This window comes from Buceros rhinoceros, unplaced genomic scaffold (genome assembly GCF_000710305.1).
Source record: "Buceros rhinoceros silvestris isolate BGI_N320 unplaced genomic scaffold, ASM71030v1 scaffold18707, whole genome shotgun sequence".
NCBI classification, from domain to species: Eukaryota; Metazoa; Chordata; class Aves; order Bucerotiformes; family Bucerotidae; genus Buceros; species Buceros rhinoceros.
Window position 1 is genome coordinate 19,675 of NW_010420642.1, and position 13,538 is coordinate 33,212.

At 41.1% G+C, this 13,538-nt stretch overlaps 1 protein-coding gene across 1 annotated transcript in view; it reads right to left on the bottom strand.

The window, feature by feature from the left end:
* The window catches only part of ABHD17C (abhydrolase domain containing 17C), a 29,632-nt gene extending 16,518 nt beyond the window's left edge, over positions 1-13,114 (bottom strand). The window contains exon 1 of the mRNA XM_010139380.1: positions 12,562-13,114. Coding sequence (XP_010137682.1) covers positions 12,562-13,094 — 533 coding nt within the window. The 5' untranslated portion in view covers positions 13,095-13,114. The remainder of the gene's footprint in view (positions 1-12,561) is intronic.
* Between the last annotated feature and the right edge of the window lie 424 nt (positions 13,115-13,538).

A 13,538-nucleotide genomic window follows, 5' to 3' on the forward strand; every position in this document is an offset into this window, starting at 1 on the left:
AAGCACCGTAGAAGAAGAGTTATTAAATAAGCCTGGGCTTTTCTCCCAGATCTGCAGTACCTCATAAACACTGAAGAGCTCTGTGCAGAAGCCAGGTGAAGTAGTGTCATGGCCTGTGTTATCCGAGAGACCACACATCCTGCTTGGATAGTCCTCTTTAATTTTAATGTTGCTTTGAGCTACTCTAACCACTTCCACAGACTTGAAGAAAGGCAGCATTTTCTTTTGATTTGAAAATAAAAACAATAGGCGCTTCCTCTGCACTGATATGTCTTGTGAATTATAAACAGGAAGAAATCCTACTTGGATAAGTGACACTGTAACCTCTATTTTCCTCCCACCCCAGATAAGTGGGGAAAACACACCGATTTTGCAATTGCTCTGAACACTGGGCTTTATTACAGTGTGAATCTGCATGCACTTAAGCATCTGCTTTCAAACCGGCAAATTCACATCCCCACAGAGGAATGCTACTCTCCTGAGGAGCTTCTCCTGCCTTCTATCGGTTATCCATTTTCAGCAAGATTCGTTAAATATTCGTTATATTCGTTAAATAACAAATACCAAGAGTGATAACTGTCAAGTAGAAGACAGAGTCACTTCATAAAAGCAATCTGTTACTCGAAAAGATTCTTCCAGCGTCTTTTCAGAATTAAGAAAATCTCTGTGTTCTTTCTTTCTCTGTGCCTTTTTATACTGGCCCTCTGACTCATCAATTCCCTTCTTCCTAAACATCCTCAAGTTCTTCCATTCCTGTTGCTCAAAGACAGGCTGATGACTCTACCAGGATTAAAGACCTGTTGCTCCATAAATTTTACACATTATCAAGCCATATTTAAACCTTCATGTACACTTTGTTTTCCTCTTGCACATGTTCCTTTAATGAACTTTTAGCACAATGAACGTTCAGGCCCTAGTAACAGTCAATAGAAAGCTAAGATGATTAAAAAAATATACAGCAATCACCAGGATTAACAGCACCAGATGTTCTAAAACACCATACCACAGATAACAAGTTCAGAGCTTAAAAATCAAATTTCCTAGCCAAAGCCTTTATCATCACAAACCCAGGAGGCTAAATCCCTCCTCCCTTCTCTCGGTAAATAACTACTTAGCACGGAGTCAGTTTCTCCTGCACACTTCTGCTCAGTTGAAGTGCTCATGAAACCTGCCTTGTGCTCTCCAGGAACTTGAAAACATAACACCCAAAACCAATAATTTACTGCAGGTGCATTTAATTGTTTGCACAAAGTATCAGTGAGTTTTACCTTTTATAAAGTAACAAATATTCATCTAAGAAACGAGAGCAGCACTTCTGTACACTTAGAAAAGTACCAAGTTACTCATAACTTTCCTAAACTCCTATTAGAAAATCCAGTCCTGAAACCAGGTCATACATACCTGTTCAGCTTATCCAGCACCTTATCTGGGACATTTTGCTCAGATTGTCCAAATCAAGAGGTTTCAATGATGGTCGAACTGCATGCCTGCACGATGTTGGCACGCTTTGCTTTCTGCCAGCATGCCTAGTTAACAGGGCAACTGATTTTGCAGTCTTTTTGGTGAAAGATATCTTGCTAATCAACTTTTTCCCCTCAAAAAAGGATGCTTACCAATTAACAGTTAGCTTCTCCAAAGAAGCAGAAGTACCTAGCAGTGAATCAAGAACAACTGTAAATGTAATCACTTAAGTGCATTATTTCAGCTGATGCTAAAGGTAGAAACTGTCCTGCAGAAGCATCATAGAAAATTTAAAAAATAAAAGGGGAAAAAAGAAGCAGCTTCCTGATATCATCGAGTATCCTATTTGCCTTTATCACCAGGGAACAACTGGTTATGCAGGAAAAAATGCTAGCAATTCCAGTACGTGCCACACCGGCACTTAACTGCCTACCAACAACCCAGGATAGCATGAAGAAATCTTGTACTGTTGAGTTTCTATTTTTGAAGTAACAGCTAACAGTGCAGTGCCCGGAAAAGTACGTGTAATAATGCCTACGTTGTGGCCAAATGCCAACCTGGACAGTAACTTTTCTGCTACGCAGATCTTCTGCAGTTCGCCATCTCATGACACATGCACTTTAAATCATAAGCTACTGTTGTTTTCTCTCCCAACACACATTTTTCGTATTTAGCTCTGCATACAGCTGCATTTTACGAATGAATAGTGTTTCTCTTTCTCCTACTACCACAAAGCTTCTAAGACTGAGGCAAAATATAAATATTTAATGATAATTGCAAAAAAAGAAATATTTAAAGAGAAGGTCTGATCAGTTCTACAGTGAAGAGCAGGAAAGACCATAGTTCACACCAGACAATTGCCCAGAAGCAATAATGGAAGGAAGAAAAACAGAGTGACAAATGACAAACAACGCCTGCTAAATCGACTTCCTCCTCTCCCCCTCAAAAACTCAGTAATGAAATTAGCTAAGTTTAAGCTAACATTTCTTCCTTTATTCCAAATTAACACTTACTTCACAATTAAATAAAAGAAAAACAGGACATTGCTGTGAATGTCCAACCAGAGAGACCAATAATCTTTGGTTCAGTTTCTCCTGGTGCTGAAATGCAACAAGATCAGAACTACGGCTAGGTAAGAAACATCCAAGATCCTTTGGTTTAATGTTCCTCATTATGAACATTATTGAAGAGGAATTTTGGATGGAAAAGATAATTTCCTGAAATAATTGGAAGGTGCCAAACCTTATTTCTATCAATAGCATCTGTTCAATGCTCTACACAAAATCGCCTACAGATTTTAGACGAGCTTTGAAAGAAGAGCATCGTATTTGGCACCAGCTTGCTTCATCTCAGGATAGAGAAGAACTCAATTAACCAAGGAGACTTTACAACCCTCATACCCTCTATGAAACTGGGTGAACACTGAGGATTTTTGACAGCCTTATCTTTCATACCAAGAATTCAGATCCAAGTTATATTCAAGTACATTCTATCATCTTTGTTCTTTGTTAATACAAACTAGAATAATTTCTTTTTTAAAAAGACAACTGGATTTGTGCCTGTATTCCTTCACAGACAGTAGTTTCTGCATTATCAGATTGATTTTCAGTACAAATTTCAAAGACAGGATAAAGAACTACTTGTACTGGTTTTTATCCACAGGGGGCTTTAGAAGTGAACATCACTTTACATGAACAATTAGTGAGAGCTCAGGGGAGAGGGCAGAGGGTTTCTCTATCAGAGATACAGAAGTCTGGAAGCTGGCAGAGCTTCAGCAAGTCAAAACTTTTTAGCCATACTGGTCAGGCTTAAGGTTAAAATACCACTTCCTATCGTAAACTCCTGAACTGACTCCTGAAAGGGTGTTCTTGCACCAGGAAGAGATGCCTGCAATGCGTGCTAACTCGCAGGGTAATTATCAACCAGTCGGAGGCAAAGGTTACGTGTTCATGGACTAGCATGCATACAAACAGCAAAACTGCAGCTGAAACACTACCCCACCTCTTCCTACAACTCTGGTACTTTTACAGCTGGTTAAACTTGATAAGATGCTCATACCCAGACTGAAACACTGACTTTTTCTGTAGTATTAAGACATGTTAAAAAACGTTTTCTACTGGAAAAATAGACATGCTTTTTACAGTAGGGAACAACAACAAATTATTATGAAGTATGCAATACAACTTAATATGCAAGTTGAGGTACATCCCACTCTAAGGGGAGGAGGAGACTGAGTGGCTACGAACAGCTGCCTCAATTGTCCAAATAGTCCAAAATAAGTATTACACTGAATTAGCTACTTCATTTTAAAAAAACACCCAAAACATCCCACCAAAACAGATGCACACTTTTGTGAGAAATGAAGCTATGAAGAAGTATCATGCTGGAGAAGACTTTTGCAAACAGAGAACAAAAGTTCAAAAAAAGAACAAGAGAACATGCCCCAGAGAACACGCGTCAAAAACAAGACCATTTTCTTGAAAGTTGCCACTTTCCCCAGGCTGCCATACAGCCAACATCCCACTTAAATAAATTTATCTGATGTTGGGGAAGACTATACAGAGATGAGACAAAGATAAAGATCTGTATGAAGCAACCAGTCCAACGCTTAAGGCAGCAAGTTAACTACTCAAAATTTCCTTTACAGTGTACATGGTTCTGTACACCATTCTGGTTGCAAAATGCTTAACAGAACTCTACCCCTGCATTACCGTTGGCTTCTCTTTTATTTTGCACATTAAGGCATGCAATTTATTGTATAATATAATAATTAAGATTAAATGTCCTGTTTAATTTATTATCAACAACCATTAGGACACATGGAATAATGCTAAAATAATCTGAACATAATCGCAGTTTATCTGTACACTGGAAAAAAGATATAGCTGGTTTCTTTGCTGACACTGAATGTGATTTTTCAAGTTTTATGAGAACATCTGAAGCAAAGCTAACTAAAAGTCAGCAGAGAGGAGGAATGTCCAGAAAGATCCTATAATCTAAGCAAACGCCTTTCTAAACAACCTTATTAAAAGAAGAACATTTCAAGCCACACTAATTACAGGGCTTGAGAAATGTGTTGAAGTTGGTCTCGGAATTTTCAGACTTGTGGGATCCCACTACCTAGTACTCCACAGTTGTTCATTTGCTGCTCAGAAAGAAATGGCCATGTCACGTTACAAAGTTAAATACAAGATATCAGTATATTAGATCAGTTAAAAAATTTAGCAGCGTCCTGTGGGAAAAAAAAAATCCTTGAGCTATTAGCTGACACTGCATGCCTTGAGAAGGGTTATTTGCCAGACACCCGTTTCAGCAGCACGCCTTGATAAACAAGGCTGACAAGAGTCAGAGTTCTTAAAGTAACATTTCTATATGTAAGCAGGATTTTTTTAATCAGGCACAGTAACACAGATCTTCCCAAAACTGTCTAAACAAGCAATTAATCTCAATTTAACAGTTTAAAAGAAAGCAATTTCATCTTGAAAGGTGTACCCAGAAAGAATTTCATGAGGCTGTACCAATAAATAATATTACTGTCAGGAAAGCATACATGAGATTTCTAATGAATTTGCAATACAAAAAAAACCCCCAAAAAACCCAAAACACCAACCAAAACCAGAGGCAATACTTTGAGATTACCTCTAATTTAGATTTTTCCCTCTGGACTTTGAGGCACTAACTTAAAACCTCATCTCCCACATCAACATCAACCTTTCATTCATTCCTTCATGGAATTCCTTTTTCAAAGTTGAGATGTTACAGGTTTATTTCATGATTGTAGGGTTTTCCCACAGACACGCACGTGCTCATCAGGGGACATGAAACCACGGGTGGGAAGGTGGGTGGGCACTGAGGCAGGTCCTGCTGTTTAGCACAGTTTTGTGCCTTTGTATTATTCAGGCTCACGGTCAGCAAATCCAACCGCAATGTTTCATGCCAACAGGAGCAGCTTTGTTCTGTAAAGCTAACGTAGGGGTTAAAAACGTAGAGAATGAAGATATGGATATCGATAATGGCAGTGTAACACTGTCGTTATACAACCGGCCTATGTTTGCCCCTTTCTGCGACTGTTTGTGTGCAACTTAGCTTTATGTGCAAATGCACCACAATAATCCATTTTTCTTACTTCAGCCTTTGGAATAAAGAATGCAGAGGTATTCGTCAGTCCTTAAGCTGACACTGTGCACTATCCACCCCACTCCACATTCTTAGCCTTCTATTAAAAGCACCTTTATTTCTCTATGTTCATACAGGGTTTCCTGGGTTTACAATCAAACATTTCCATTGCTCACAAAACCTGACACATTAAAAAACACCAACAAAACACTCAATTTGAGAGCAGGAGTGACATCCATCAGATGTCAGGCTGAGCATGCAAGACCAGTGTAAGTCATTCACCTAGACACTGGACAGTAGGACAGTCAAGGTGAAGCGGTAGCGAATGGGTCACTGAAACGGCTTATTCAGTTCACAAGTTGTAGTCTCTAGTGATCTCCATTATCCACCGTCCACCAAATCTTACCGATTCCAAAGGTTTCTCCACCTATTGTACTTGAGCCCATACAAACACAAGGCTTTGGTTAGACAAAAACCAATCCCTAATTATCTCATTTCAGATCAATATAAATGGTCAGAGTATACTCAAATTAACATGAAGAGACACTTAAGAGCCACCAGCATTCAAAAATTGTAGAGATGTGCCTTTCCTAGATTCAGGAAAACACATGGAACCCCTCACCTTGCGCACAGGTAGATGCCTCTGATTTCTCTCAAGTGCAGTGGCATCTGAAACTATCTCCTACTCAACAGAGTAGCACTTTTTAGGGGCTAACTAGCAAAATGTATGTGCACATGCATGTAAGGTACAACATATTCACAACTTATTTTATGATTCATTTCAGCTGCTTCCAATGCAGCCCTGTAACTGATTTATTTATACCTGAGAGGGAGGGCAGAAGGGAGTGATAGTTATTCATCAAATTTATTACCAGCTTTAGGGAAAAAAAGCTATATTTGATCATTTACGTTATTAGTGCTACATCATTTTGAGGGTGTTGGCTTTAGAGTCAACAAAGAATGCAACTGAAGAACTAATGCGGCAGGATTTATAAGTTACTATCATCGCATTGGCCTCTCCACCAGGCAAACATCACATTAAAACACAATATGAAATTCAGGCATATGCTACAGAAGTTGGGCTGCAAACAGCTAACTGCTCGGCACTGCGTTTGTACTAGTCTATCTCCGCATAAGGACCAAAAAAACCCCAGAAAACCAAAACCAACCTGTTTTCTTCATTCAATATGGAAATACAAATATCCACTTGCTCAAGAAGTGCCAGTTCTCTCCACAAACCCAGTTGCGGGCAGATAACTCACTTTAATAGCTTGAAAAGTTCTCCACTATACCCACAGATTATTTACAGTCCCGGATAGCATTGCTAATTGTTGTTCTTTTTTCCTTTGTTCTTTTTACTTATGTACACAAGTAAAGAGCTAGTGCGTTAGCTGAAGTGCTAGCCCAGCACTTAGAAACACTCCAACACAGCAGAGTAACAAAGGAAAAAGGTTCCATTTTGGAAGGATTTTTTGTTTTTGAGGTTGCAATGGACTGGAGATTGACCCTGGCTTCAGAGCAAAACCACTGAGGTTTACACGGTCCAGCTCATACCTCACCGGTAAGAACAAACTGAACAAACTTCAGCGCTACCAGAACATGCACAGGTCAAACAGCCACTGTGTAACAACCGTCAGCTCAGTCTCCAAAGGTGACACGCTTGTCTCTCCAGAGAGGGAAAGGGCAAAAGCTTGCCTTTCTTGTACCCTTCACACAATTCAGGGCTACAAGGCAGAGAGAAACCTCTAGCTACTTCAGCACAGAGCATTTAACAACATGTTCCTCTAGAAACCTTTATGATCAGTGCTCTGACGATGTTGAGAACCAGGTCCAACCGCCTTTGTATGGCAGGGTAAACCAACATCTCCAGTTCAGGCAGATGAACTTCAGGACTATCCACACCCAGGAGAACATGTACTGTCAGCCAAAAGCTCTTTGACAGCTTATTTTTCTTCCTAAATAACACTGGTTGCAAAATATTCTTGACAGTGAATTTTTTTCAAAAACAAGCTTTGATCTTGCAGTTCTGACAGAAATGGGGAAATATTTAACAAAACTACTTTTACTTCAGTGACTAAACTAGGCAATACGACACCAAAGCTCAGTAAACATTTTCAGTATCTTCGAACATCAGAGCACCTGTTTGAAACAGTTGTCGGTATTTGTCCCCGGGACACTCATCATCTGAATTAATCTCTGCTCACTGCACAGACAACAACAGGGGACTATTCTGTATGCTGCTATTTTTGAGCAAGTTGTACGCAGCTTCTCCTTGAAGTACTGACCATGGCAGGTAGAACAAGTTAATTTTTAGAGAATAGTCTCTTTAAACAATCCTTTGCAGACATTGTATTAACAGTATCAAAAAACCCTGTAAGTCAATGACAGAAAAATCCACCAGGGGATGCACCATGAGGGAGGGGAACCCTATTACTCCAGGACTATTTACCACGGCTCTGCCAAGCACAGCCTTTGGCCATGCCAGGAACTTTCTACCAAAACGTCTAAATATTTGATCTAAAGAACTCAGGTTAGATCGCGCACAGAAACACAGTGCTAGCGAAAGAACATTCTGCTGCAAAGAAAATTAAAATAGAAATTAAGTCTTTTGACAAGTCAAGGTAAAGAACCCCTGAAGCTATTATTCACCTGGAAAGCTGTAACCACTTCAGCAAATCAGAACAGAGGCGAACTCAACTGACACCGCCTCAGAAGATTAGTTATCACTCTAGCCTAATCCAATTAGGTGCTCTTCCTAATTTTAGTCGAAGGAAAACTCTAACACTTTTCCACCAGTTCCTGCAAAGGAAACAGCAATAAAGAGCACCACAAATAAAATTCCCTTATTACAAAAGGTTTGTGGTTTGTTTGGGTTTTTTTAAGATTAAATTTGGGGAAAAAGTCTAAAAAAAAAAAAACCTGCTTAAACATTCTAAACCATCTACAAACCGTTGCCCTTGCATTTTAATATACTATTTCACAACTGAACTCCTTTCATCATGCCACATTGACCAAGAGGCACAATGAATCGTGGAAGAGAACCAGTGTTCTCCTGTGGACTGAAAGACCCAAGTCAAATGTACATGTTTTGAGAATAAGGGACTTAAACATTACAATAACATCTAGAATTTATCAAAAGCTTAGACAGAAACAAAAGATACTAGGTTATATTGTGCAGCATGAAAAAAAATTAAGTTGTATTTTGTTAAATGCAACAAGAACAATTCTTCTAAGCTATTTATTAACTCAATTTTCTTCCCCTCCTTTCAATAGCCAAAAGAAGGACTAACTGGTTCTCCTCTTTGATACTACAGAAGCAGAGAGAGTGGGGAAGTGGTGCCTTCTTTCATTTGACTGGGATTTTGAAACATTTCTCCTCAAAAAGAAATCTTCTCTAAAATCTAAAAGTCTTCTCCAAATTTTCAGAGAACATACAATTTGATTTTAACATAAACAGCGTGCAATCAACAAAGCAGTCATGGGTTTGTGCTTAAGCACTGTGCCCAGCCTCTAGGTGTGTACCCTGTTCTGAAGTTCTGCACGCTGTCTTAATGCAAAAACGTTAGAAAGTTCACCCTTCCCATGTGGAATTCAGGAAAGAGGGGGAGGAGGACGACAATCAAGTCATTCTGTACAGATGTTCTACTAAGTCAGATATTAGGATAAGAGTTAATCACATCTGAATATAAAGCAGCAACTTAAAACCATATGGACCATGAGAGAAAACAGAATCCGATATAGCTTCTCTTCAACCTGGTTCTGGTTTTGAACAAGTAACACAGAAACAAACCAACCTGCCTAAAATAAAACACTCACAAAAATGTCATCTAAAGTAATGAAACAGAAGATTCTTTTCGAGGAACATTTAAATACCAGATGGAAATTTGTTAATCAAGTGGAAATAAATATATCTAAAAGACCAAATTAATTACTTGATATTGGAAGTAGAGCAAACAATGCTACAGTTAGATCTCTGAAAAAGCATCTATAAAACCGTACTTCAAGGGAATAAAATTTTATGTCAACATCTTTACCTAGCTCAGAAACAGTCAGTTAGCATTCAAACTTAATAATGAGTAAAATTTTCATGGAAGAGTATAGTTTATTCATGAGAAGTAATAATTTAATTAGAATTAAGGAAAATAAGTTATCCTTACAAAGACTAAAAGAACAAAGAATAGTTGACACATTCTCCAAAGACAGACTGATAATTGAAACTGAACAAAAAAACTTGACGATTTTATTTTTCATCCACTGTTTATGAGATAGTTTGATAATCATTTGTTACGCCAGGCTTGATACCTAAACGTGCATGTGATTGCAAGGTCCTCACCTCAAACCTTGGAAAAATAGTCAAAAACTACAGTCATGTTTGCAACCACAGTCAGCTCACCATCATCCGTAAAATGTGGCAGCAACCTGTTTCGTCCCAGTGTAGGGTTAATTCTCACCTTCTCAGGCACAGCTTAAGCAGAAATAAAAAAAAAAAAAAAAAAAAATCTCTGGCTACCAGAGTTTCCGCAATCGGCTTCCAGGATTTCAGCAATGCCTTTCTGCTGACAGGTGGAATGTCTGGTGGATTCAGAAGAGCAGCAGCTTCCCGCAAAACTCAGCACAGATGACTAAGTGCTTTCGATGGCACAGTGAACCTCTCCTATTTTAAGACTTCACTTCGAGTGACAGTTCACTACCAGATGACTACAGGCCAAATGTTAGGAATTTGCATTAAGAATGAAAGCATACACAAACTCTTGGAAGCTACCAATGAACTGCTGCAGCAGAAATGGTATAATATGACATTTTACCTCCAGAAGCAGACTTGCATTTTTACAGCAGAATATTTCACTTAATTGTGAGCCATTTGGACTTATTGAAAGGGCTAAGAAATGATCGTCTAAAGATTCACACTACTGCTTAGAGAATTAATCAGCAGAAAGAGTACTGTATCGGCTCACACTGGTTATGAAAACAATCATCTGTTAATAGATTTTTTTTTTTTTTTACAGTAACCAATTTCTTCACTGGGCACCTAAAATACTGTAGCATTTCCTTTGGCTCCTGAAAACCTAACCAACGATAACACAACTACTCTAACAGTACTCTCAAGGGAGTATGAGATGTGGGACTTGCAAACAAGAGAAATTCCAACCCCTCAGTTTAAAGAGGAGAGCAGAACTTCAGAAAGGTCTCCACTATGACATAAACTTCTTCCAGTCAACACGTGAACGGAACGAGCCCAATCCTCTCAGAGCAGGCTGGAGGAGCAGAACTTCAGAAAGGTCTCCGCTATGATATAAACTTCCTCCAGTCAACACATGAACAGAACGAGCCCAATCCTCTCAGAGCAGGCTGGACTCGTGTTGGCAGCATCTACTGGGTCAGCTTTCTCAAAAGACTGTAGTGAAGGAATCCCTTGTTTCTGGACCTACACAGGTCTTAAACACATACTAAACACTGTCAAGACAGGAGCGCTGCCAGGCAGATGCGAAAGCACGTTTTCAGAGCTCTAGAAGGCTTTCATGAACAAATATCATCAACTTCACATTAAGTGAAACAGAGAAAACACAGCAACTGAAAGACAAACATTAACTAGGCTTGGCTTATGTAGCACGTTCCCTCCCTTAAACCTCACCTACATCATCCGTATGCATAACAGTGGCATTTAGTAATTTATGCTGCACACAGCATACAGAAGTTATCTTTTACATAAAACCATAGTGTTTATAGTCAGGCAAAATCCCCCCATCTTTTTTTTCCTTCTCCCCTCCCCACCTCGAGTCATAGAAACCAAACCCAGAATCACCAAACAGACAGAACATATGCTACGAAAGGGTAACTCCCCCTACAGCTTTCTCCCCCACGCTCTTAACCTGACTTGGTCAGACCAATGTCAAAAGCCGTTTGGACTCCACAACCAACCAATCCCTGGATCCTTGAAAAGCCAATTATCTAAATTAGTAACAACTCCTGTGTCTATTTTTGAAGCTGGCTCGTATCCCCACGATAGAGACATTAAATACTCATTTCACACAAGCCAAGTGCAGCTACATCACCCCAGAGCCAAGAACAGAAAATGTTCCCTGTTCTTTTCTCTTGTCCTGCTGCTGCAACAACTTAAGCTTTTTAAAGGCCTCTCTTCCAGGATATGTTCTGCGAGGTCCCCCTTTAAGAACAACTTATGCAATGGTAAAAGGAGCTCATGGTTTCTTTGGACAGAAGAAGCAACAGAGGCCCAGGGATGGCAATCAGCTGCAGCACGGAGCCAGAGGCAGCAGCTCTGCTCAGGATTTCCTAGAAGCCAAGGGCTCCCTGTTCCTACTGGCCATGCCGCCTTGCCAGAGCCTTCTCATTGCTGCTCCATTCTTTTGGATGCCACCTACTTCGGCATCTCCTCCTGGCAGAACACCCAGCTCCACTTCCACCTGTCAACACCTTTTCCTTCCAACCCACTACCCTACCCAAACAGTTGTTTGGTTGCCAAAAAAGAAAGACGTCTATATTGCTGGAGGTTGCATGACCCCCCAGATGCATTGCAGAACACCAGCAGTTTCCTGGTAAGCACTAGCCTAGGCCACTGCCAAGTTCAGTCAAAGCTCCAGCTCACATGGGTTACCTCTAACCGTCCGCAGTAGTGGGCAAGTCTAGAACAAAAGCTTTTTTGCATCCTGTAAGCTCGAAGGGCAACCAGTGCAACATCTTGTCTTCAAGATGGAGATTTTCAACGGTGAAGCAATGGCTAAGATACAATATTGCAGAATAAACCCCCAAATCTAGAAGAAGCCCAAGGATGAAGGTTTGTGCATCCTTTTAACAAACCAGCAAATTGCATTACAGCTGTTGATGGAACATGGTGAGGTCATCAAAATAACTCAAACCATCTACAAACCCTTCTTCTCCACCTCTCAGCAGGTTACTTGTGCAGACACTGGACTTACTAGGATTAAACAGAGATACAGAAATACCTTGTCCCCAGTATCCATTTACCTCGTCCTGAGGGCCTGCCAGGCTGCATCAATGTCTGCGTACAGGTTTTTCTCGGAGGGCTTGCCGGTGCTCACCCCGTAGCCAGAGTAGTCATAAGAGAAGACGTTGCAGTTGATGCGGGAGCCAAGGCCAATGTAGAAGCTGCACATCTGGCCGAGGTCCACAGCATTACCGTGTGAGAAGAGCAGCGTGTACCGGCCAGTGGGGGCACAACGTACGAACATGCAGCCCAGCCTGTTATCTCGAGCCGTGCGGGAGAAGAACACTTCCACGGCATCCAGTTCCCGCTGCGAATACTGCCAGTCCGCCCGCTCGCTCAAGTGCAGACTGCAGGTGCCCGATCCCGTGGGGGTGGCTGCCCCGGCTGCCGCCCCGGCCTCCTGCTGCTGCTCAGGCTGCAGCACGGTGTAGGTGGGCTCCGGGGGCAGGAAGGCCAGCTTGGCAGCGATGCGGCTGGGGCAAGGCGGGCAGCAGAAGAGCCAGCAGAGCTCGCCCAGAGAGAAACCGTTCATTCTGGGGCCTTGTTCTGGCATCAGAGACACCGGAGAAAAACTAACCTATACTGGAAGGAAGCAAAACCGAAACGACCCAGAGCCCTCCTCCAACGCAACCTGCGCACCTTCCTGCAAGGCTAGCAGCTGCCCTCCCAAAACGCAAACAATGACAACCTTAGAGGAACCCCAGTTCAGCAAAACTAGTAGAGCTCTTCAAAGCCTGCAAACCTTCTTATAAAGCAAAACCCACCCAGCCCCACAAAATATAAATGAAATACAACCAGCCCTTAAAAAATCCCACAACTGATGGTAGAGCAAATGCAGGTCTCTAAAACACCACCCTAGGCACCCTCAATGAAAATAAATCACACGTATATGAAAACACGTACAAAGCGAATTCCCGGCTCCTACGGCTCGGTGCGGCGCTCCAGAATTAAGAGCCGACGCACCCCTCTCCGGAGCCGGCCCCACAGCAGGGAATAT